Consider the following 26,540-nt stretch of genomic DNA (forward strand, 5'->3'; position numbering starts at 1 on the left):
TGCTGTTGATGGGCTCGGGTGTGCATAGAGAGCCTTACTGTGAAATCAGTGCTGCAGTGGTGGAGAGCGCTCACATGCCAGAAGGAGACTTTAATTCACTTTTCTATGTATTCTCTGTAATTTTTTACAGCATTGCAGTCTAAGCCGGGGTAAGCAGTGTTCGGAAACAATTCCCTCTCAGTAGGCAGTGTTGCTTTTAAATAAAGTGATGTTTTAAGAAAATATTTCTGAGAACAAGTTCTGCTGTTGACTCTGCATTTCTCTGGCAAATTCCCGATGCCTGTGTTGATGGTAGGCAGAATTCTTTTCCTCTGATCCAGGCATCCTTTCATTAGACTATTACACTATTTCTCAGACCTTTTCAATGTGACCAATGAAGTGACCAATTTGGAAAAACCTGCTTTCCCAGAATGAATAATGATTCAATCTTCATTTTGAACAAAATGAGTGTTCTACAGAAGACCAATTCATGACTATTTTGTTGGCAGTGTCTCCCGCAGCTTTTATTTGCTTTAGTTTAATAAGTATTTTTAAACGTAGACTGTCACTTGGTGAGGGTGATTCTTGTGTAAATCAGTATAGAGTGCTTAAAGGAGAGAAAGTGCCTAAGCAGTGCTGTATTCCTGGGTGAGCTTCTGTGCCAGGAGCACGGGTGTAGGCTGGGAGTTGTTTTGAAGAGAGAGGAGAGGTGCAGGCTGACATAACCTGAAATTGAGAAGAAATCCTTTTGCCCTTCAGGCAGTAATCTTACCCGTGCTTGAATAGAGCATCATCTCTCCAAAAAGTTGTTGGCTTTTTTCCCCCCTGCTTTCTTTATTATTTCCTCATTTGAGCAGGTGAATAATAATATCTCATAGTAACTGGTTGATTATCCAACTGTTAAAGATATTCCATCAGCAAAGACGAGCTCTATTTGCAGCAGTCTCATCCTCTTGAACTGAACACCCAAAATTTGTCTTATGTTTATCCTATGTAATGGCTGTAGCCATACTGAAATACCAGTACTGAAATGGCTGTGTCCTACTGAAATAGGAGTATTTTTCATCTCCTTTTCTTTTTTTTTTTTAAAGCTGATATTGAAAGCTTGAAGGTTTGTATTTTGGAGTTTATTTTCTCAGTGAAAATTAAAGTTGACACAGGGCACATGTGACTTTATGCCCAATGTGTATGCATTCATTTTATGAATGTTCTTCATCAGTCTAGGGCACTACTTGCAGAAAGTGAGATTACACTCTGCAAGAGAAGCAAAACCACAGGCATACATTTGTTCTTGCTGTGTGAGAAGAGAAATTAATGTGCCTGATGGCTTCCCAGATTTTTGGGTGTGCTAAAGGTTAGATAGGATGAAGGCTTAATTATGATGTACTTAATATTTATAGCATCATTCACTGAAGCTTTGTTCCATTTGCATTGAAGGGATTTTTATCTAGAAAGCTCATCCCATTATGACAAACAAACCTGAGACATTTTAAGGTAAGAGTAATGTCTTTTGGGAGAAAAGCAGTTTACTTCCAGTTGGATGAAAACTACATTGTTACTTCATGATTTGATTTAAATTGATAGGAATTTTTTTTTAATATATATAATTTAATTTTCAAGATAACCATTCAGTTCAATTGCATTTTAAACTTTGGTGGAGTGCATGTGTAATTGTATCCAAAAGTGACATTAGGTTTTTCCTTCCAGCAGTAAATAGAATGAAAGAATGCTGCTGCTTGGTTGGTTTCCAGTTAGACAAATGCATCAGATAGGATGAACTTGTTTTACTGTTAGGGGTGGTCTTTCATTTTTGTTTAGCTCTGGAATAACAGAGCCATTTTTAAATTTTCATTCTTTTTTTCTTTTCTTCTCTTTTTCCTCTTTTATTTTTTTTTCTGCACTGAAAGCATTTAGATGACTTTGGAAAAGGAAATTTTTGTGACTTGATATAGGAAAAACTAAAGCTGAATGTTTAACTTTTCTGAGGGATCAAGACGAGACACAGAGCTGGGAAAAAAAGCGGAGAATGTTTCCTGTGTTACCTCTTTATGCTGGATAACACTGCAGAAGGATTTCTGGGGGAGTTTCTTTAGAATGATGACAGATTATTTGGTTTCCTATGCCGGCTGTTGGCCACATTTTTCACATATTTTTGCTCATTCTTATTATTACCTGCAGAGGGAGCTTGTATATGAGATAATCAGAGTAATCAAGGCATTCAGGGCTGAATTGTTTCCAGTAAGTACAATTTCATTTCACTGTACCTTTTCTGTTATGCAGAGCAGAAAGGTTCTGCAAGACAGCTTTTAAAAAGGCTGTCCATCAGTAATAGCAAATTGCAGTGGGCAAAGATTTTAAAGCATCAATAAGCACAAGCCAACTTAAAAAAATACTTCATATTTCAAAGAAGTGCCTATTAATCAGAAGTTTAAAAAAGAGATGAAGAAAACAATTCTTGCCGCTCGAGGTGCAAGAGGACGGTTTTGGTATTCTGCATGACAAGAAGCAGATTTTTGTTGCATAAACTGTCTTCTCAGATTCTAAAAATGTCATGTCAGCATCAGAGAGACAGCAGAGTACTTTCAGGTCTTCGACACATCTCGTGCAGGGTAGTGTGGTAGCCCAAAAGCAGCAGGTAAGTATTTCCTATTTACCCAAGCAGTGTTATGGATCGTAATCAAGGTGACTGCAGATGAAAGGCTCACTCTTAATTTTGCTTTTTCTCTATTTAAAATATTATAAAGTGTATGAGTTTCATCCAAATTGAGGAATTGATACAGTCAGGTAGTAAAGCAGGCAAACAGTTGTAAGGATTTCTGTCATAAGCTTAAATAAATGCTGACAACAAAGAGCAAGGAATGTCTTAACCTAAGTTTATTTGTATATTGTAACTTAAAAAACTAGCTTGAAGAATCAGAAATTTGTACTTTAGGTAGCGATTTTTTCCTTAATTTAGCACAATGAAAAAAATAATCTGGTGTATTGCAGGCTTCATAATTTGTATTTTAGTTATCTGGATAATGAAAGTGTGTGATCCTTCAAAAAGTTAAGACTTCAAAGAAAAAAATAATTAATATATAATACAGTTTCACTTGCTGACTAAGAAGCATAATAGATGGTACTTAGATTTATTCTGTACTTATCTCTGGAAAAATGGTGGTAATCATTTTACTTTAAATATCTCAGTAAACTTAAAGATGATTTGCTATGATATTGTTAGGAAATAAAGCAGTAGGTATGCACATTCCATAAAACAGAAACAGCTTTCTGTAATACGCTCTCCTGTAATAAATCTGTGGCACAAATTAGTCAGAGTTGATTTTTTTCTTTTTTGTTAGTTAAAATGAAGAGAACTTTAAAATTAATATACATTCAGCCTAACGTGATCTTAGGGGTTTAGTTTGGATTCTCTTTTTAAACATCGGCGAAGATTTACCATATCTAAAAGAGTAGTAACTCTGTCTCAATTTATTATTTATACTGGCTAATCCTTTCTAATGTGAAAAGTCAGCTTGTTATTGTAACACCAAATGGCCCTCTAAGTAGGGAAACAGTTAAGTAGATCTCCTGTAATAGGTTGTTGTCTAATAAAGAGATTTATGGTATTGGCAAGGGCTATTGTATAGGTATTACCTCTCACAGCATGATCATGTATTATCTTAACAACTCAGTGCCACGTTTATGCTGAGCATTTTCATAATGGTAAGAATATTAGCCACAGCAATTACACCCCAATAGGATTATAATGGTAAGATTTACAGAAAATATATAAATTCTGTCTTTACTGGAGATTTTGGTAGGTGCTAGGAGTTGAAAAGTTGTACCGTCCTTTTTGCAGGGGGAAATACTGATGTGTAAGTCATTATGAAGAAAGAGAGGTTTGTTAATTTAATCTTGTTGAGGAATTGTGGAGAGGCAGGGACATAATCTTTCTTTACACAGTCTGTCCTTTTCTTTCCTGGTGAGGTAGGGATGTTTCAGAAGTTCCACTCAGTGGAGGCTGCCGTGCAATATGAAAATCCAGACGTGAACGTAACTTCAGTTCTGGTGTGAGGATAATGCAGCTGCGATTAAGATATATTTTTTAACAGCCTTGTATTTTGAAGGAAGAACAATGGTAATTTACATGCTACATTGGAAGAGCCTACTTGAATAAAATCATGTAATTTTTTTGTTTTAGCTGTAGCGTAACACATTTTCTCTTTCACTAGTGCCAGGTTTTTATGGTGATAAGTAACTTAGATAATTTTTAAAATTACTGCAAGCAACAAAAGTGACAATAATGTCATACTTGTACAATTTTCATGTAAGTGACATTCAAGCTGTTCCTTAATTCTTAAAATTTTCCATCTGTTTTTTAAAAAAACAAAAAAGTGAGACATTAATACTCCCTTACTTGGCAGAAGCAATGTTCCAGTCACTTTTAATAAATCTAAATTATGTTTTGTCAATAAAAAACACTTATGGGGACTAATTGAACAAAATGCATTAGGTTATATAGTCATTTATGAATAACTGCATTGAGTAGCACAGCAGTCTGCATGGCAGAGCGTGATGATATTTTAGGATGGTATCTTGAGCTATAATTCAGTAAATACTGAAATAATGTGTGTTTAAATAAACAAAATACCTGGTTTACTTTCTTTACCTGATTTCCTGTGCCAAAATTAGAATAAGGTAATTCCAAATTAAGAAAATTGCCATCTATATAGGTGGCAGTTCTTGTTGTATAAGAAACTTCGAGTACATTGTAGACATGCAGTGGTAGTGGGTTGGTTACATTTGTAAGACACATTTCCTGGATGCTTTGGATTAATTCTATGTGTAAGATTTTCTATAGAAAGATTCTCTACCCATCTGTTTTAAATTGTTATTGATCACCCGAGAAAAGATGTACATGTTTCTTTTGACATGATATATTCCACTTCTGAAAATGTGCTAGGAGAAGTTGCCCATGGATTTAAATGTGGAATTTTTTTGTGGTTTACTGCAAAATAACTGGGACCTCAAAGCTGCTTTAAAATTAATACTCAAAACTTCATTATTTATGTTATCATGGTAGCAGCATAGGTCTCCATCTGTGACCAGTAGCCCATGCATGTTGTATCTAGTGCAAAATTCTGGAACTTTGTAGTTTTGTGTTCAGAAGAAGAATAGCATTTTCTATTTTAGACAAACTCCTGTAGGTTCTTAGGTTGGCTTCACATTGCATTCATTTTGAACTGTGGAAAGCGATGGTATCTTTTGTCTGTAAGTAAAAAGAAGACACAAAAGGATGAATGTTACCCCCAGTGAAAGTGGAGCTCCAGCCGATTTAAGAGCGTGAACTGTGACTGCATTGTTGAGGGCAGTGCTTGGCTTGTTATACCCAAGCTAAGAAGAAGCCAGTACTTAGAATAAAAGGTTGAATAATGCATAGAAATTCAGCAAGAGGTAAAGCATTGTGTCCGCACTTTAATATTACAAGTATTTATAATTAATTTTGAAAGTATTACAATAGATTGCAGGGGATTTGTTTTGCGTGGATTTATCATTTTAGAAGTTGTCAAATGTTTCAGAATACAATTTCTACATTTGAAAGAGGAAAATATATGCAGAAATATTCTTACCAAATTGTTAGCCTTATGTGCTCTCCTGAAATATATTCAGAATGTGTATATATAACTGTGAGATAGATTAACCATTTTTCTTTTTGTACAAATGCCATAATGAATGGCCTCTTAAAATCGGTATTCTTCTGTTTGCCAGACAACAAATCAAAGCACAAATCCACACTGTAGTCATTTTACTTACAGCGTGCATTAGAAATGAAGCCACACTAAGTCATACTTAACTGCCCACAGACAACTAACCCTGAAGAAGGGGCAAGTCTTTTTCTTCTGTCTTTTTTATTATTATTTATATCTCTTTGTCTGTTTGGAACAGCCATGCTGTTATGACTAATAAAGCTTTTGTATTTGGCAAATGGGATGCAAGTAATCAGCAGTTCTTGGCTCACGACTGAAAAATCTGCCGAGCAGAGCACATAAACCCAATATAACCTTTCAAGTATACCTGTGAATAAAATTCTTCCTTATGCTTCTGTCACCTGTACAGTAATTCATCTATCCTCCCTACATCTTCACTTCTAATGGTATTATTTCTGATTACAGTGGTTTTTAGGTCAGTGGCATGATAAGCAAGTACTGCTTGAACAGATTTTAATTTAAAAAAACAAATATAAGAATATAGGGACCAACAGTGAAGTCAGCATCTTTGTGCTATTATCTAATTACCAGCCAATTGAAAATTTTGATTTATTTAAATTATATTTAGCTTAATATCCCCCCAGCATGAGATTTATTGCCAAGATTCCGTAGTCAGTAAATCTTAGTTCTTGCATATTTGCCACAGAGAATCACTCAATATATGAAACAATTATTTAAAACAATTTTTTTTGTTTAATACAATTTTACAGATTTAAAAAAGTTCCCAAAGTCCTAATGTTAATTGAATCAGACTCAAATAAATGAAAATGTTTTAGTAGGTCTGCTGGAAGATGTCCAGTCTTTTTTTTTGCATTTTAAATAGATACATAATAACCAATGCACCAAATAAAGCTGCAGCATTAACAGATTATTTAAACTGATTGGTAAAGGTTTACGAAAAGTACGTGGGGCAGTGAGAAAATTTGCTGCTATTTCAGTGCTGTGGTTAAGCAGTTCGCACAACTGCGTTCACAACCTCTGCAAAGCTGAGAGATAGGATTAATATACCCTTAACTGCTTAATTACAGCCATTATTTAAGTTACCTAAAAGAAAACTGCTCAGACCTTGTGCACATATGAAGTATTAGCTGCTGTTATACTAGCTGGGTGGGTGTGCTCAGTGGAGATTTTTTGGGGCTCACAGGTGTTCTAAAGGAGTAGCCCCTGGTGTTGCCCTGTAACATTCACTCAAGCTCACATGACCATTGAACAAGTTGTGTTTTTACTGCAGTGTTGGTGAAACTGGATGTCAATGTATGCAAGAGATTTCCACCCCTTCCCACCCTCCTCAAAAAAAAGAAAAAGGAACAGTAGGTTTTATTACTGTAGGGTTGTGACTTGTAGCTCTCTGGTGGCATGGCTGTGACATCCTGGGTGCAGTGCTGGTTTCTGCCACGGCTGCCACTTGGGTCTAGGTGAGTATGACTCCTTCTGTCCTGCAGGTCCACATTCTCAGCTTTATTCTCTCGGTTGCTTCATGATAAAATGAAGGTGTAATTAGGATTAATTTAGCTAATCATCATGAGCTGGAGGTGGTCCCATCTGCCCTTCCCCCTGAAAACCTGTCTGTGAGACATGAGTGCGATCTGTGAGAGTGAAGGGGGAGCTTTGTGTGTGCTGTCTGCAGATGAAGATCCTTGGAAACCAGGTTTGTCCTTTTTCTGTTATTCACAGTCAAAAAGTCAAAATCTCCATTTTAATGAAGACATTTCAAAGAACAGACGGGCTGAGAAAGATATTGTATTTCTTTACATGCTTCTTCCTCTTAAACGTGGAAGAAGCCTTAGGCTATAAATTAAAGTGTTTTACCCTGTGTAGTTGATCTCAGGCTGCCCAGTTGCCGTGAGGAGTTAAAGTTCAAAAAAAAAAGAATTGTAAATGGCTTGACAGTTTCATGTTTTTCAGTCTGTGGTTATCTTTTGTCCCCCTCATGTCCTGTTTTTGTCAATATTTTCCTTTCACCTAGGAACTATAGCAAGTGGGAGGAAAAGTAACTTGAAAGAATGTAGTCATGCCAGAGATGCATTTTCATGTGGGAACCTTTATAATCCCATCATGTAAATGACATTCACTATGGAAACAGTAAGAGCTTTTACGAGCAGAAAGGTTCATCCTGTGCTGGGTAGGAAACACAGATTGCCTTATCTCCCTTCCTGGAAAGGGCACACGTGTGCTGGGGCTGGGGGAGGCTCGGGCCAGGCTGGCGGTGCGGGCGCCCGGGGAAGCTTGCGGGAGCGTGTCGGGCAGTGCCCGTCTGGAGCCCGTGCTGGAAATGGAGCACCTCAGTGGATAGGTGTATTTTGCATTTTTAATTGGTAAAGTGATGTTTTCTTTTTTCTTTCCTTAAGTCGGGTTCTCAGGAGCTCTTCAGTTCTAGTGAATTTCTGGGGGTGTCCTCCCTGTGCAGCAGCTGGGGTCACAGGTGATGCTCTTAGTTTTGTGGGGGGATTCCAGAATGTTTCCTAGAGTCCATTTTCCTTTAAGCTGGAGTAAGAAGAGATGAAGATTTTTATTATTTCAAAAGCTTCATATTTGCAAGCTTTGTTGATGAGTCTTGTGAAATCTAAAATTATTTTGCAGTGTTTGTTACTATCTCTACCACATTCTTAAAAATTAATTGTCTGCTTGAATAGTGTTTCCCAATCAACTTGAATTATTGATGTTTTGGTCCTTAGTGGAAGAGCAGTGGTACTTTTCCTCCCACACCACAGTCTGTTCAACCCCTGTTTAATGAGTTGTACTTCAGTACCTGTAATAGAATTATAACACACACAAAAAAATCATAATTATGGCTTATTGAGTGGGGCTAAAAATGGGAAGTGGAAAACTTCTGTGTAAGTTCAGGTTTTCAGAAATTGGTGCTCTGTGGATGTTGAAGTAATCGGTACTAACAGTATGGAAGTTAAAACTGTTAGTGGCCATTGCAAGATAAATACTTTCCTAGACAGAAATGCAGCATATTTAAATATTTGAAAATAGTTAGATGAATGTATTTTTAATTTTAGCTATCTTAACCTGTTCTTAGACACCGTGTGTTTTACAAATATTTTCGAAAGTGAATTAAATAACAACAAAGTTTTACCAATCCTAAGTAAATATCTGCTCATGAATGTTTATATATTTGAGTACACATAAGTCTGGGTCTTTGTTGAAAGACTACTTATTTAAAAATAAAAAGTGTCCAGTTTATCTTGTGATAAAATTTGTGAGATCAGGAGAAGAAATGTGTGTCTAGAGTCATGGATGAAGGTCGCTGCTAGCTAGGAAGAGCCTGTTTCCCTTCATTCTGCTCTCAGCCAGCTGGGCTGTACAGTTACATGTTCTAGTTAGTAAATAACAACACCGTGGAAAAGCTAAAAATTGCTGTTGTAACGTAATACTGTCACAGTGAATTTGTTTTTTACTTTGGAGACGAGAAATGATTAGGGTGAAATCTTTAGCTGTTGAAAACTTCCACTGTGCTTGCTGCAAGCTCTTCTTGTTATACCATGGTAGTCTTGGACTAGATATTTTTATTTTTAAAAACTTATAAAACTGCTATTTTTAGGTCAAAAATGTCAAATCACCTTTTGACTGAAGAGGTATTAAAATAAAACTGAATAACTTCTGGAGAGAATGTTGATAACCAAGCAGTGTCAGGTGAAGTGTTCTGTCATGCCTCTGTCCATCGCTTCTTACATATCTGAGAAGATGGACCTTTAGGTTGACTTGGTTTTTTCCTTTCCATTCTCATCTGTGTCATTCATCCTCCTGTCTTACTTTTTTTCTTCTAGAAATAAAATCTTAGTTCAGCCCAATAGTGACCCATAAGTAAGCTGTACACTTAGTGTCACAACCTCTCCTGGATTTGATTTTAAACAAACAAACAAACAAAATTCCCAGAATGGGCAATGGATGTGTTGAAATTGTGGTCAGCTTTTTAAAAATTAATATTATTATTATTATGCCACTGTGAAATCATTAGCCACTTACAGAATATTGTAATGGCAGTGTGAAATCATCAGCCATTTATGGAAAATGATTACTTGCAGCATGGCAAGTGTTTCAAAATATTTGTGTGCAGGTAAGAGATGCAGACATAGATCCCATTGCACACTGTGCGTGCTGGCCCCTCGTAGCATCGAGTGTCCGTGGTCATTACTGCTTTAACTCAATTGTCCAGAGAGTTTCCTGGACTCTGATGTAGATTGGTGGGCTTTTCACGTGGATGCAAAAGCAGATAGTTGCAGTCCGTGTAGCTTGCAGCTGTGTCCTGGAGAGGAGGAAGTTCTGCACCTTGGGTCATGGGCAGCCGATCCTAAATGTTGGCAGTCTGCTTGAAGGAAACCGCATTGCGCTCAGCTGTCTCACGCCAGCGGGTCTTCCCCGTCTGTGTGCGGTGCCGTGTGTGTTTTCTGATCCCTGGTGGCTGTTCCCACTGTCAGCCCTCGTCCGCTCCCAGTGCTCCAGCCTTCCCTTCCCTTCCCTTCCCTTCCCTTCCCTTCCCTTCCCTTCCCTTCCCTTCCCTTCCCTTCCCTTCCCTTCCCTTCCCTTCCCTTCCCTTCCCTTCCCTTCCCTTCCCTTCCCTTCCCTTCCCTTCCCTTCCCTTCCCTTCCCTTCCCTTCCCTTCCCTTCCCTTCCCTTCCCTTCCCTTCCCTTCCCTTCCCTTCCCTTCCCTTCCCTTCCCTTCCCTTCCCTTCCCTTCCCTTCCCTTCCCTCTGCTGCCTTTCCCTACGCCCTACCCAAGGGCTTTCCCGCTTCCTCTGCACTCGAAACTACCTGGGGGAATGCCGTCTTCCCGCTCTGCCTGCTCACTTGCTTTTTTATTTTTTTCCCTTCCCTTTTTTCTTTTTTTTTTTCCCCTTTCCTTTCCTCTTTTTTCCCTGGCCCCATGGTGTGACTCTCACTGATTTCTGGTGAGTAGCTGGCAGCACGAGGGAGTCTGCCTGATGATGATGATGATGATTTCATTGTGCATCTGATTTGCAATCTATTGCAAATAGAATTGTGAAGTGCCTGTAATGCTGACTGCTGTTATTTAGTGTTAGGATTTTAAAATATTGCAGTGTACATAGAGCACAAGTTAAATCAGGATGGCTTGTTGAACGTGTGTATAAATGGCATAGTTTTGTGAGTGTGAAGGTTTGGCACGATATCTTTGGGCAAGGTGTGAAATATGGTGATCTAGGTTAAATTTGGAGTTTTTGAGACTGCTGAACAAGAAGCTGGTAAAATGGCATGCATTTCTTAACAGGGACACCTTCTCTTAAATTTGCTTTCTATCTGTTGAGCTGTCAGCCACTCTGTCACTGAAGGCTTAAAGCTGTATTCATGAAAACAAGAGTTTTCTGGATTTCAAAGAAAATGCTATTTTTGTTAAAAGTAGCAATCAGAGCAAAAGGTTAGACTGCCATCAAAGTGTCTGTAAAAATATGCTTAAGACCCTGTTCTGTTCTTGGCTGTTGGAAGAGACGATGACTTGTAAATTGCCTTTCATAAAAGTGAGTTTGATTTAAGGTATTAATAAAATCTAAATTTGTGCATTCTGGCTGTGGGGACTGAAGATTTTAATTTAGTGAAATGCCAGAACAATTTTTTTGTGCTCAGTTTGATAAGTGTTGTGTGAGAATTCCATCTTACTAAATTAAGGCAGACATATATATTACAGTGTTTACAACTGTTATGATTACAACCTGTTAAATTTCATATTTAATATTCAGTCATCTTTGAGCAAAAAAGTCACCTCATTTTTGTCTCAGTGCTGTTGAATTCTTGTGTTAAAATAGATTAAATTGCAAATGTTAATCTAAGTACTGTGGAAAGTTGTGACCTGGATTTGAAATAGCCATGAGACTATCACAGCAGCAGTAAATCTTCCAGAACATGTAAGGCTGGCACATGGCGGGGATATGTCTGATGTGAAATTTAGAGTGCGGGTGCAGGAATAGCCTGAAAAGAAAATCGTGTGCCAATATAATTTTATTCTAAAATAAATTAAAAAAAAGAGAAATTATCGCTTTAATATGAAGCTGTGTTCTGAAAGGTAGCACACAGTAACTTCATAAAACCATATTTTAAAATGGCAATCTAAAATTCAAGCTGTATTTAAGAAAGACTGTTCGTGGCACTGAGGCACCTGGTTCTTTATCCTCATGTGCTTCCTCTGGCAACAGTGATTCCCATCTTTGAAATATGGATGGGGATTTCAGGTGCAGACTTCAGCTTAAGAAACCATCAGTTTGAGGAAAAGTAGATACTAAATGTACTTCCCTTTTGTTTTGAGCTTTTTACCTAGTGGCCTTTAATAACTGCTTTTCTCTCAGCTCAGCCTGGCTTCAGCCCTAGTTCTGGGTACTTTTAAAGCCTGATATCATCAAAAGGCCCCGAGTGTTAGTTGTCAAGCACTGGCATTGCTGGAATCTTTTATTATCTTATTGCTTTGATTTTCTTCATCTCTCTTAAAATGTGTCAAATAAGAATGTGGGCGATGTCAGAAGAATATGATAATAGTAATTTTTAAAGCAATGTTTTGACTTAAAAATAATGTTAAAACAATCCCGTTCAAGCAAATCTTGATGTTAATCAGGGGACATGAAGTGATAATTAAACCTAGTGCATTAAATAATTTCTACATATGTATTTGATCTGGTTTGCTGTTCATTTCTATAAATGAATATTTTTTATACAAACTTATTCTTTCATGAAGCAAAGAAATAAGCTTGCAGATACTGGCCCACGTGTCTACACTACAAAATTATCTTGGGGCACTCTAAAAAGGTATTCAAAGTGTTATCATATCTATTATTGCAGTGTTGACTATTGACTCTTTTCAGTTTCTAAAAAATACCAGGATAGTAGGGCTTTTGCAGCGAGAGCCTGAAATACTTTACCTCTCTGCTTTTTTAAAATGCTAGAATATGACTTTGTTCATTTCCTTCACTCCAGAGAAGGGTGATTGGCAGGCTCTGGCATTCAGCTGTCCACAGCTGAACTGCAGGGCTTGAGTTGCCTTGGCAGGGCTGCAAGTAAAAGTTTGTGCGGCTTTTGCCAACTGTGTTCTTGGCTCAAGCTGATGTTACACGTCTCTCGACTCCAAAGCATGCTCATTTGCCAAATTCTACCTAAAAATGTATGCTGGAATTCCTAATTAAATAAACCCCCCGATATTTATTTTATTCCTTGGAAAGGCAGGCATTCTTTCACAGTAGATGCTGCTTTGGTAGAAATACAAATAAAAATTTAAAAAGCCCAAGGTGGATTAGAAAGTTATAACTGCTATTAGGAGAGAAATTTTCTCTTGCAAACAGATTAGCAGCTTTGGTTTCTTCTAGGTAGTGAAATTATGTGACTTTACCAGGTTCTTACCTGAAGTTCTTTGCATGTATACATTTTTTTGTTTATTTTCAAGTATTTTGGAAATTGTTGCACTACAAAGGATAATAGCAGTCCGTATATAATTTCCTTGGGTTTTCCAGCATTGCAGCTACTTTATTGCTGCCGTAAGCTGAAGGTAGCAGTTCAACGGTAAAGGTGCAATTTATGCCAAACCAGTCTGGAAGCTTTTTCAGAAGACTGATAGCAACTGCTTTTATACATATTGCCGTGTAAAATGCTTATTAATGTTAGCAGATGTTGCACTTTAATCCCCCAGAATGATTGTTTGGTAGCAGCAGGAGATTTATTAAGCTTGAGTTGTGTGAAATTGTGTGTGCATAAGCTGCTATTTAGATTGTAAAAATGCCATTGAAAACTGTAAAAAAGTTCTAACTGTAATTGGCAGAGAGGTATTAGCTGTTTTAAAAGAAGTATATGTGTACCACTGGCCCTTTTGCTATAACCTCTTTATCATTTATCTTCTTGTATTAATGTCACTGAATTATTAATTCATGAGCAGGGTTGGATAGGGTGAAGGCACTATTTAAATGTGTGGCACATGTATCCTTATCGCTGGAGACATGAAAAGAGTCATTTTGTGTTATCTGTAAAATGGAAAGGACATTTAAAAATTTCATTTACGGTAATCCACTTCACTTCCCAGTAAAACACCTAGATTATTGCTACTATAATATGATGTTCTTATTAAAATTTTGTAATCTTTCCACTCTCTTACTTATAAATACTGTTGATAGACAAATGTAGACTAATTTTTTTTCTTTAGTTGCACATGCAGTTCATGAACTGCAGCAGAATGTCTGAAGAGCGGGGTTTTAATAAAAAAAACAATTTTCTTTAATTTCTAGAAAAAGAATAAAAATTAAAAGCCAATAAGTATTTATAATCATGAAAGGCTAATTAAATTATCATCTAAAATCATGATGTAACCTAATTAGAGAAAAATAGGATATTTTCCAAAGTAACAGTGTCATTGTCACATTGAGCCATCAAGAGCTATATTATTTAAAAGAAATTGTAAATGTGTGGTTTGGTCTTCTTGATGAAACCACAGAATATCAGAGGTCACATTGCTGCTAAAAAATGTGTTAAAAATGTATCTTAAATTTCATCTGTGCTGTATGGATGATTAAAAAAAATTAAAATGTACAGGAAATATAATGTTTTCAGTCATTTCAACGGAAAGAGTTCTTTCTCTTGAATACTTTAAAAAGTGTTCATTCTTTTTAAAAATTCTTTGCATGAAAGCAATTTCAGGATACTTTGTCCTCAAGTGCTCACAGTGGCTGGCATGGCAGTGCTGGAGATAACTCATATTCCATTTTGTTTAATATTTAAAAGATATCACTTCACACTTCCCTTTTCACCATGCGTGCAAGAGACCTTCACCGTTTCCACAATACATGGGGAGTTTTTTTCTCTTCAGAAATTTCTCTGCAGAAGAGAAAATGTTATATAGGCTGCTAGAGAGAAATGGTTTAAACAGTGGTACGTGCAAGTAGAAGGAGCCTTCCTGCTGAATTGTAATTTAGAGTTCTTGCTTGTAACTTCTCCAAATGTAATCATTATAGTTTCCTGACTTAGACTTTCTATGAAAGGAATAAAAAATAACTGAAATAATTTCTATTTTTCTATTATAGTTTGAATAAGTAAGCCAAGTTTTCCCCAACTGAAAGAATGTTGCAGCTCTGATGAATGACTGGTACTTATTCAGCTGTCTTGCATAGTTAAGAATAGTCACCTGAATGTTCATTGCTTATTAAATTGTACAAGAAAATACTCTTAACTACAGCACTCTTGCACTATTGTACACCTTGGCAACTTGTATGTCCTTGCTGAGCCCATCATCCAGTAAGAGCCTTGAATCCTTTGTTTCATTGCAGAATCAGGCCCTTTCTGAATAGATCCTGTAGATTTATTTGGCAGATTTCTTGCACACATTTCTCACATCCTCGATGATGTGCAAGCAGTAGGTGTGTATTTCAGCAGTATGTTTGTGTGTAGGCACAAGGGAGAGAGTGGTGTGTGCAGTGCTGTCACACAGGGCTTCTCACCCCTGAGCTCTTGTCTTGAGTGTGTCTGAGAAAAGCCAGTTACAAGGGGAGAAAACCAAGGAGTCTGTTCATGGTTTTAGTTTTCAGCCCTCTAAGTGCTACTGGTATGTAAAAAGGGTGAACATGTAAGATGTGTCTTCTGGCACTGCCTGCTTTTTTTTGTGCTTAGGAAGTCCACACAGGAGTCCTCCAAAGGCTTACATAAATTCAGTGGAGTTTCTACCTGTAAGTCATACTTGCCTGGAGAATCTCTTGCCTGCTTAGAAAGCAGTTAAAGACTTCTTCCCTTCTTCTGTTGTCAAAATTAAAAATTTTGCTGTGGCTCATGGCCAGGTAGGGGATGGTAGCAAACAGCACTTCTCAGGTTTCCATGCAGGACATAAGCCATTACCTTTTAATAGCTAAATGGTTTGTAAATGGTTTGGAAAATCCAGGTTTATGGAATTACTCCTGGAAGTTTGTTTGGTGGTGGTGGTGATTTTTAGTGGAACTATAATGTGGTCTTCTAAATGTCCTGACTATCAGGTTGCTGGAAGGAAAACATACTTTCTGATCATGGTAATATTAATAGCACATCAGAGGAAAGAAGCAAAGCTGGGAATAAAGTAAGGAGGGGTTATTTGGAAGAAGAAGAAGAAAGCTTAGGTACAGCATGCTTTAAAATATGGTTAAAAGCATGCATTATTGAAATGGTCTTTAATAAAATGCATTGTCGTGATGCTATGATAAACTCTAATACTTGAGCATATGATGGAAGAAAAAATATTTAAAATTTCCTTTCTCCTGCTCTCTATATATAGTCACAGATTTTTCACATTTATTTGCATGTTCATCTGATGTATTTCATCCTAGATTATCTCATTGCTCCCAAGAAAACCCTTTTGGTAATATCGATAAGCTAATATATGACAGATTTTGGTCGTTGTTATTTCATTTAGTGGTCATATGTATAGACCAAGAGGGAATCTGAATATTGATTTCACTGAATGGCTAGTAACAATGATTTATGAGTCACAGATTCAGTGCAGTGAGCCAAACACAGCAGAGATTGCATCTTAGGTGCCACCATTGATTTTGATTCATATTTCACTGCACAATGATTAGGCCATGGTCTCACAGATGTTAATGTTCCTCTCCAAGCAAAGAGCTGCCCAAACTACACTCAGTGCAAAGTGACTATATCTATAGGCCCACTGCTTCTGACTTTAAAATGGTAAATATTTTTCAGTTGCTTATAAAGAGTTGGTATCTGTCTGATACCAAAACAAAGGGTTTTGATAGAATTTTTTTAAATAATCAAAAGTGATTTTGCTGCACACTCAAGCTTGTTCCTGAAACTAGAACAATATAATTTCTATTGAATACAGACCACTTAATATGATTATAAGTACAACTGATAGAAAATGGATGCTTTAAAATGAATGTTAAACTAGCAGCTTCATGAATCTTTTTGATAATATTCCTTGGCACGTGCCCAGAAAAGAAGTTTTCAGTGCAGTAGTTTCCAGGGAATTGATGCTACCAAACTGAGGTTTGTGCTTGAATATCAAATGCTGAGGCTGCAGCACAGCTGTACCCCAGGAGGTCCAGTGTATTGGGGCCATACAGCCCCCATTAACCCAGTTATAGCATGGATAAAAGTGCTGTACATGCATGATAAAAATGTGTTCTTGTCTGCTCTTGCCTGTAACTTGATTTTATTTTGGAAGTGAGTAACGTGTGGGTGTATTGCTGGCTCTGTGCTGGTCTGCGGAGCTGTCTTACTTCAGTGAAAGACAGAATCATTGTACAGTTTGGGTTGGAAGGGACCTTAAATTATCATCTAATTTAACCCCCCTTCCCTGGCTGGGGAGACACGCTGCCAGACCAGGTTGCCCAAAGCCCCATCCAACCTGGTCTTAACACACTTCCATGGATGTGGCATCTGTGACCCTGTTCCAGCGCCTCACCGCTCACTCTCACAGTGAGGAGAACTTCCAAACATCTACTCTAGATTTACCCTCTTGCAGTTTAAAGCCATTCCCCCTTGTCTTATCACTGCAGGCCCTTGTAAAAAGTCCCTTTCCAGCTCTCATGTGTCCCTGTAGGTACTAGAAGGCTGCTCTAAGGTCTGCCCAAAACCTTCTCTTCTCCAAGCTGAACAGCCCCAGCTCTCTCAGCCTGTCTGCATGGGAAAGGTGCTCCAGCCCTCCGATCATCTTTGTGGCCTCCTCTGGACCTCCTCCAAAAGGTCCACACAATTCATGTCTTGGGGGCTCCAGAGGTGGATTCCATCGTCAGGATCAGAGCTCATCTCCCTGCCTAAGCCCAGGGCCTGGTGGCCATCAAGCAGATCAGGTGTGTTGAAATCCGTGCAGTCAGTGAGAGAAACACCGTGTCGCTTCACAGGTACCAACATGTCTGACCACAGTCCCAGGACTTAGTTCTGTTTGTTTTGTTTTTCAGTCTACTTCCACTTCAAACAAGTTCTCGGCTGTGAAAAACAGTGGAAGGGAAAAAAAAAACCAGCTAAGTGGCATAACAGCTTTGAGAAATACGGGCCTCTGCAAAGCCTTGTCAAGGCTGTCAACAAACAGTTTCCTGTCTTACAAGACTGCTATGTCTTTGGTTGATGTTAGTCTAGTGGGTTTTTTTTCCAAGGGAAAGAAATGAGATCTTTAATATAAATAGATCATTTTGAGGATTTCTCTTCTCTGAGAAGTTTGAAAAGCCTTTGAATTTTCTTCAGCTGTTACAATTGCTTCTTTAGGTTTGTCATATGGTTCTCAGTTTGTAAAGATACTCATTATTTTCTTGTTTATTTTTGATGTTCATAAAATCTGTCCTACATAGGTTTGAAAATGAGAGCTATTTGTTTTGCAGTTTAATGAAGAGAATGGCAAACAGCCTCAGACTGTGCCTCTGGTGTCCACAGTGATCAGCATATTTAACATGCTCAGCATGACACTGAGATATTACAGGCGATAACGGTTGTAATTGACTTAGAGCATCCCTTTCCCTCCCCCCTTCTTTGGATGGTGGGGAATTATCTCTGAGTCCCCAGGAAACTGTAGTGACACAGAGGGCAGAAGTGGTAGAAAGGTTTTACCTGCACTGCTCGTGTCGAGGTGGTCTCACCTAGCAGTGTGAGGTGATTCAGGTGAAATACGGGGAATTTGCAATGGGGATTGAGTGACACGCCCCGTCCGCCCCTACCCCCCTTGATTCTGAGCATTTATCAAAGGCAAAAAGAGAAATTCAGACTTGGCAAAAGAAGAGTGCCTGGAGCCAAAAAAAGCCATTCTTATTAGCACTAGCAAAGGTTTACTTTGCTGGCTTATTGAATGAAAACTCCCTTGAGTGTCCAGGCTTTATCCTGTGTTAACAAGGGGCAAAGCTGGCTTGTTGGGAATGGACCGCTGTGTAATGTGTCTGTAAAACACAAGAGTGAGGCCAAGCTGAATTAGAGGGCTGATGAGAAAGGAAAATCTTTGTCTTTTCCTCTCAAATCCTATTTATTTTCTCTGTGAATGATTGTGGTAGACCACTGAGGTGATGAGGACTGATGGACTAAATTGAGATGTTCAGGTGGTAAAATAGTGTCAGTGCACTGTTTGGTGTCATGTCTTGCATAGGTAGATTGGATATTTTGAATGTTCCATTACACTGAAGAGATGGGAACTTGGGATGGGTGTTTCTGGGGTCTTTGTCAATTTTAGGGTACACATTTATTGCTCACTGTTTCAGGCATTCATCAGGCATTAGCACGTAACTTCAGAGCACAATGCACTGAATACATTGAAGTAATTTTTTTGTAGCAAGATTGGATGACCTCGGTCAAGCCTTGTTCTTACTGTATTATTCCCTTCCCTCATACTGTATTCTTTCCATGTAACTTGGGAAGAAATGTTTTGGGTTAGAAATCCAATGTTCAAGGTGACAATTAATAGGGACTGTTGAATACAGAAGTGTAGATAAGGCTCCCTGCCACCTTTTGAACATTAAATTGCTTTAATGAAAAGGAAGTATTTTTTAGCCATTTTCGATGGATCAGAGTAGCCTTTCCTTTCACCTTGCAATATGCAGCTGGTTTCATTGGAGCAGATCAGGCACTGGTTGTTTATCATAGTCAGTAGAAGAAGGCTTACTAGATCAACAGTCTTGATTGTTGTCAGAGGGTTTTTTTGTAAGGTCTCATAGCTAAAACTCATAACCAGATTTTCTACAATCTGGTACTGTAGCACTAATGTGGCATTATTAATGTAAATCAATTTTTGAATTAGCATATTGAAAACTTAGGAATAGCTCATGTTGAATGCATCTGAAGACATGTTCGATGTTGAAAACTAGAGCTGGATCTCATTGCAGATATGTAGAAAATGGTAGCTCTTGGATCATAAACAGTATTAGTCTCATTTGAGGATTTTACTAATGCGGCTTAGACAGTTTTACTAATCACACTTCACTAATTAAATTCTTGTGTTACAGATTATAGTAAGTTTAACTTTTTGGTTTTTTTAAATTGGGAAAGCCTCATGATGGGAAAGCACGCGGACACATGATTTCTCAGGAGACTAAGTAGTCTATTATACTGTATGAATATATATCTATTCACCCTTGCCTTCTCTGCCCCCTCCTTTCCTCTGCAGAATGGCTCATATATATTACAGAATTACTCCGTTTCATAAACTGGGTTATGGAAGGCAGTGGGGGTGCTGCTTGTGTGGCAAGGTAGGTCACACAGGATTTATAAGAAGGACTGCCTGGTCCTGCTAGTTCCTTGGCATGTACGAGCTGTGCAGCTATGCCTGATGTTCCTTACCTCCCTGTGCCTCATCATCTGTAAAGCTAGTACAAATTTGAGTTCTGTAATAGGGATGTTAAAGCTTCACTGAGGTTGCAAGTGCTCTGCGGTGTTTCTAAAATGATTTGGAAAATTAAGCGCTATACTCTAAAATACATCAGCATTAGTCTGAATGACTTTTAGCTAAAGAAAAACATCCTTGCTTAGCTGGAAAGATCTCTGTGTTCTCCTTTGTCTTAATTGCCTGAAAAGCTGCATAGAGCAGGAGGGAAAAGGCAGCTTTTGAGCATGCTGTGTCAGTTGTCTGGAAGCTCTTAAAAGACCCTTTTTTGGCTTTTGAAAATAAAACCTTGGGAAGGTTAAACAGAGTAGAGTTGGGACGCAGCAGTCCTTTAGAGGTCTTTCTCTTCCAAGATAAAAGTATTTCAAGGAGCATGCTTGGAGCAGCTCTCTCTTATCTCTGGGGTGCTCTTGAGCAATGTTGCGGGGAGCGGGGTGGCCAGCAGTGGCATGTATTCTGCTGTGGTCGTGTTCCGTCTGAGAGGAGTTTCAGAAGCGCAGAAGAACAAGGAAGCGAGGCGGGGGCACCGAGATATTGGGGACTTGGAGCACAGCTTGTGAATACGCTATGAAGAGATGGCCAGTGCCTTTGCAGTGTTACAGGTTTGAACATTAACATTTCTATTCCTGATCTAGCCTTCTTTGACAGCGCATATGAGAAGAATCTTAACAAGGTGAACCACTCTACTTACAGCAGGGGGTTGTTTTTTTTTTTTTCCTGTGGGAGTTTGCAGTATGGCCCAGAAGTAGGGATTTAAGTTACAACTGAAATTTTCTGGGCAGCTTTTATTGCACTCTGAAATTCAAGCAAGATTTTGCTCTAGGGAGATTCTCTTTGCTCCACCCACAGGCTGAAGCAGTCAGCGATGCAGAGAAAATGTTTGTTAAGGTCTGAGGGGAAATAACTTATTTGCGCAGGACAGCCGCTCGCTGTGGTCTCCTTTTTCTGTTTACAAAGAAGTAACTCAATACATCTTTTCCTGCTTCTACTGGTTTAGTTTGGGATTTGTTGTTGTTGTGAGATGCCACCGACAGTCTCTGTGTCACTGATAGATGGATGGTCAGAAGGATGTGGCTGACAGCAGTGTCTTTAGTCCGAGTGCTCTCTGGCTCCAGCTCATGTCTGGATGCCTTTCTCAGGTTTAGCTTTTGTTATGCTGATGAATGGTTGGAACTGCACGTTCTTTTACTTAGAGCCACACAGACATTCTCAAATACAGAGGCTCCATTAAAATTTGTTTGCTGTGAGCATGTTAACTTATTCAAAAGAAAAGAAGCAAACCCAAATCCAGTTGCATCAGTTTTCAAACACAGTTTCATTTTTTTCTTAGGTTTTTAGATAAACATGTGTTACTGATAATCTGGTAGGGGCTGGTTAGTTTGTTTTGAATTCTTTTTGCAGCAGCACACTGAGTTAAATTCTATGTCTGTAGGCTACAGCAATCTAAAGAGAACAATATATTGCACAAAACACTTAATATTGTTCTTTAAAGTGCTTGCAATTTCTTCTTATTTGAACAGTTTGTGTTGGTTTTGGTATTTCGAAGGCACCAATATATTTTCAGAAACTGTAGGTCCTTATAAAAGTGTTTAGAAGGTCAAGAACTCTACTCACTTGAAAAAAAAAAAGACAACAAAGTGTTTGGCATACATTTTGCAGCTATTTCCTAGGGAGATGCTGGGTCTTACCACAAGTGATGCTTTGATTATTGGTTTTATTTTTGACATAACTCTTTCCTTCCCACTCCAGTTTAAAAAGGCCCACAAGGAAGTGATGACTGAGGATGATAAAGCACAGGGATGTCACTATCCAGTTGAAGCTGAAGAAAGATATTTCAAAACCTGAGAGTGTAGTGATATGTTATAGAAATAATGATAAAAGTTGAGTCTCAGGAAGTCCAAATCTTCTGGACAGTCTGGGAGCAATCAGAAGGCTGATTTAATTTCACTTTTAGCCATTATTATTCATCATCTGTTCTGGATTATTCTGATTGCTTACTGAAATTACGCTGATTAGTCTGTAGTGTGTGTGGAATAGTTTTATGATTTTTCCTTTGGGTACTACAGGTGAAAAATTAATCCAAACTCTTCCCAAGATTCTAGCTGAACTATCTCCAGGGCTTTTTTTTTTGGAGATCATGGTGGCAATTTTTTCTTCTTAACTCAGCAGGAGCTCCTTTGCAATTTTAATTTCTGCTGAATGCAGTGCATCCTTTGTGGACTTTTAGATTTATTTTCTTTTAGTTACAAAAGAGTCTCAGCCCGGTGTAAAAGATCTAGAGCTGGAATGTGACTGTGTCCTCATAACCACTTCGGGGTCCTCCTGTGTCACCACCTAAATTTAGGTCACACCTTGTACCTCAGGGCAGGTGCCAGGGAGAGCCGCGCGCTGCCCGTCCTGCGCTCCGTTTGCCGTCACCTGCTTTGTGTTGAAATATGTGGGGGGAAAAAAGAGCCTGTGACTGAAGAGCACCTGTCTGTTGTTGAAAATTGGAAAAAGGGTTCATTTTTTTTGTATCCATAAACATAAAAATCATATGGTCTAAGATGTCAGTTTTATTTCGTTTCCCTGTGTGAGGAATCACGAGCACACTTGTATCGTGAGAGGGATGCCTCCAGTTCTCTTAAAGAGGAGCCAAGTAAAGAAACCTGCTTGGCTATTTAATAATTTCCACAGATACACTGCCATAATTGAGAGCCAGAGAAATTGTTCCATAATGTTTTCTGTTAATTCCCATCTTTCTCTCCTTGTGGGAGAAAAATGAGTGTCAGTTTTGTTGCTGTTTGTGTGGTCAGGGAACAAGCCTTATAATTGATTATGAGTAACATTTCTACTTCTAAAAATTATCAACATTTCATAGAATTTCTTTATCTGGTATTTTGTGCTCTTCATCCTTTCCGCTTCTCCTTGCCAAAAGGGTAAATGTATTTTTAAAGCTGTTAATATGCTCTAGTACTCGTAAGAATCATAAGTGGCCCTTGGATCCTGCCACTTAAATTTTTACACAGTCATTGTTACATGGTTTTAAAGTAACATTAATTTCAGATATCTCAGCAATATGTCCTCACAGTCCTGTTCGTTCGTCCTAGAAAGACCAAGCCAATGTGACACCAGGCTCAGCCCTTTGCATCCAGAGTTGCTGCAGTGCTCAGTGTTCTCCAGAGTTGTTTCACATGTCTGAAATATGTAGAGCCAGCTTTCTACTTCAAAATAATCTGTTCTTCTATGGATGTTAATTTTTCTTTAGCTTCCCAAACTCTAATAGTCAGGGCTGAAGCATGACCCAGCTTCACACAGTGAGATATGGAAGAGGATGTGTGTAGTTACTCAGCTGGCTGGTGAGAGAATAGAGTCATTAGCAAAAGGGAGCACTCTGCTGTCAAATCTTCTACCACAGCTACTGCACTCTATCACTGTAATTATATTTTTCAAATGCAAATGATAGCTTGAAGAATTCTTCCTTTGGTACGTCGTTTACAGGAGCAGTTCAGTTCGGATTTCTCAGTAGGAGACAAATCTTGTCTGAGGCTAAGGACAGAAGAAGGTCTCATCCATTGTTTATTCCCTTTTCTCTGAAGATGTTTATTGTGTAGAAATACAGCTAACTGTGCAGTGATATGAAGAGGCTGCCTCACCAAATGGCGTATTTTGTCAGCAAAGCAGCTGTTACTGCCTCTCTCATCCAAGGAGAGCAATCTTTGTGTAGCATGAAGGGAACGCCAGAACCATGGCAGGGAGCAGACCTGCTCAGCCTTCCTGCTGAGGGGAGTTGCTGTGTTGTTCTCAGCCACTCCATGTTTCAAATCTCCAATAAATGTATATATATAATATACAATCCCTATATATAATATTATAATATGTACTATATAGTGCCCTAGATTTAATTTTTCTTTGAGGTAGAGAAATGCAGGTTGTGTCAGATTTGTGGAGTCAGAAAAGCTTAGCCAACTCATCTACAGGTCCAGTTTCTTATATTTGGTGCAAATGTTCTCCTGTTGTTTTTTTTTTTTTCATGTGTCTTAGTGCAAATACATCAGTAACACTCACACTTTCAACTTTACCACGTATCATTATTTGGCATTGTGCTTAGTGGTGATTGACCTTGAGAGATTACATCCCAGAACCCTGCCAAATTCCCAGCTACAGTGCAGGCATGCTCTCAGTTTTCACTAAATATTTCCATCTTCATGTGAAATAAAATTTGGTATTCCAAATTATTGGTGTTCAGGTACTGATAGATTTTTTTTTCCCCTTTTCTTCCAAATCCTCTGCTACTCCAGGTATGAAGATGAATAATGCAGACCGCTGGTTTCGATGATGCTGGGCTTTTATAACTGGATTCATTAAGGAATACAAAGAAAATTCTTACAGGGATCAATAATGGTGTCTTCTGGCTGCAGAATGCAAAGTTTTTGGTTCCTGCTCATTATCAGCTTCCTGCAGTGTACTGAAGGTAAGCTTTAGTTTATTTTTTACTTGGGTTTTCAGATGGGTTAAATGGACTGTACAATTCATTTCTGTTAGGTAACTTGAAGTTTGAGGATGACAAACTAAATGTAATATATTCTAGCTTTAATTAATAAAACTCAAATTGTCCCTTTTTAATGAAGGAAAGAAGAAAATAGATTTTTTAGGTTTGATAGTGTCATATGTTGAAATTGAAATGCAATGTTCAGGCAGGTGAAGTATTAATAGCCTTGATTGGTAGGTGCCTTACTTTTGGATTCTTCCTGTTTATCCTTCCTTTTCTATTCTCACTGCACAAGAAATGTATGGATATGTTAAATGTGATATAAAACAACTGAATGAAATGCCCATTTTACTTTTCTAATTTTGCTCACTGAAAACGAAATGGCAAACACTTCATTAAGATTAGTGCTATGCAAGTTAAATTTCAGGAAATAAAACTCAAAGTTCATACAGAAATAGCATCTACTTGAAAATATTTTTGCTCTTTTTGGAAAAAGGAAAAATGCTTCACTGCTATCAAATGTGTTTAAAATAGCTGTTAAATTAAAGAGATGAGGAAGGAAAAAAGATTTTTTTTTAAAGAAGTTGCAATATCTATTCTTCATCTGTTTTTTTTCATAAACTACACTTCATCCAGTTAGTCTGTCTCCACAGCTGTTCTTGTGGCCCTTTTAGTAAGCAGAGGAACACAAATGAATGAAAAGGAAAACATGACTTATGAATTTTTAATTGCAAATATTCGTATAGAACTTGAGGCTGGTTTTGGGTGTGAGCATTTTGATTGACTAGATTGCAGGGGAAAAGATTGGTTTAGTAATAAAATAGCATCTCCATGCCATCTCACATTATTCAGTAATTGATGTATAATATGCAGAGTTCCTTTCTCCGTCTTTGCCACGATCTCACCAGTTTTGAAGGCAGATATGCACGTTACTCTATCAAAATTCCCTGAATTTTAAGGCCAGATTTTCAGAAATACTTCTGGAAAACTACCCTGCTTCCCTCTCTCTTTCTTCCTAAATTTATATAAGTAAAAAGGAGCTATTACATAAATAAAAATTCAAATATTTTCTGCAGCCTTCCACGCTGACTGCATCGTTTCCTAAGCTTTCTTTCCAGCCTTGCCCAGCTGGGGCCGTGCTGGCAGCCGGGCTTTGCCGAGAGGGGCTGTTCATCTGCGCGTGTGAGCGCACACATCTCGGGGAGCGCCTCCTCGGAGCCCTCCTGCCCCTTTCTGAGCTTGGGCAAGTCTCATTTCACTGAAATAGCTTCCACAGCCAGTTTTCCATCCCTCCCCTCCTTCTTCAACGCTGCCAGGATGTAGTAGAGAAGTGAACAGATCTGAGATGGTTTCATGCCTGGTGGGGCTCCTGGTCTGGGAGCTGCTGTTCTCGCTGCCCTCGCGCTGTCTGCCCGGGGACTTGGCTGGAATCTTTCTTGTACAGGACAGTAATGCAAACAGCTGGAAGAGAAAATGCTTTCCAGCCTCCTTCATAGGTAAGAAAGGTAAATGTGGATTAGGAGATTGGAGTTATAAACTTTATGACTAGGTGGTTTGGTAATAGCTGGTGCTAATTATAAATGCACTTACATTGCAAAAGTGGTTGCACTAGGTGAAACCTAAGGTGTAGGAAGTTGAGACATCTATTTATGGGGTTTTTTCTGAAGTTTTAAAACACGAAGGTTTCTTTAAAATTATCATTATTGCAATTGTTTCAGATCTCTCTACTTAATGCATTTTACAAGCATTCAGGTGCTTGCAGTTTAATGCTGTGTGATGGTTGAAAACATCTGAAAGCAGAAAGGAAAAGCAGACGAACAACTTTCTGTGGTTTGGTTACGGTTGCAAACAGCAGGCTGTAAAACATGTTTTATCTGCTGAGTTTGGAAAGGAAAAAGTCAACTGAGAACTTCTGCAGATTGAATTTTTACCATTTGCAGAAAGTTAATTTTCATTGTCATCTGTAATACTTCAAGTTCATTTTGTTCTGTCCCTGTTTTTCTTGCTTTTAGTAGCCAGTAGCAATCTTTTGATGCTTCAGTTGTGAATTTACTTTTTTAAAGTCTATACAAGA

At 38.3% G+C, this 26,540-nt stretch overlaps 1 protein-coding gene across 16 annotated transcripts in view; it reads left to right on the forward strand.

The window, feature by feature from the left end:
* Window positions 1–26,540, forward strand: part of ADGRL2 (adhesion G protein-coupled receptor L2) — a 384,884-nt gene that overhangs the window by 236,285 nt on the left and 122,059 nt on the right. For all 16 annotated transcript variants that reach the window (XM_084211669.1, XM_084211670.1, XM_084211665.1 and 13 more), the window contains one exon: window positions 24,276–24,448. In XM_084211669.1, the coding sequence (XP_084067795.1) occupies window positions 24,376–24,448 (73 nt within the window). In that variant the 5' untranslated portion in view covers window positions 24,276–24,375. The remainder of the gene's footprint in view (window positions 1–24,275; window positions 24,449–26,540) is intronic.

Source organism: Fringilla coelebs (assembly GCF_963513975.1).
Source record: "Fringilla coelebs genome assembly, chromosome: 9".
Taxonomy (NCBI): Eukaryota; Metazoa; Chordata; class Aves; order Passeriformes; family Fringillidae; genus Fringilla; species Fringilla coelebs.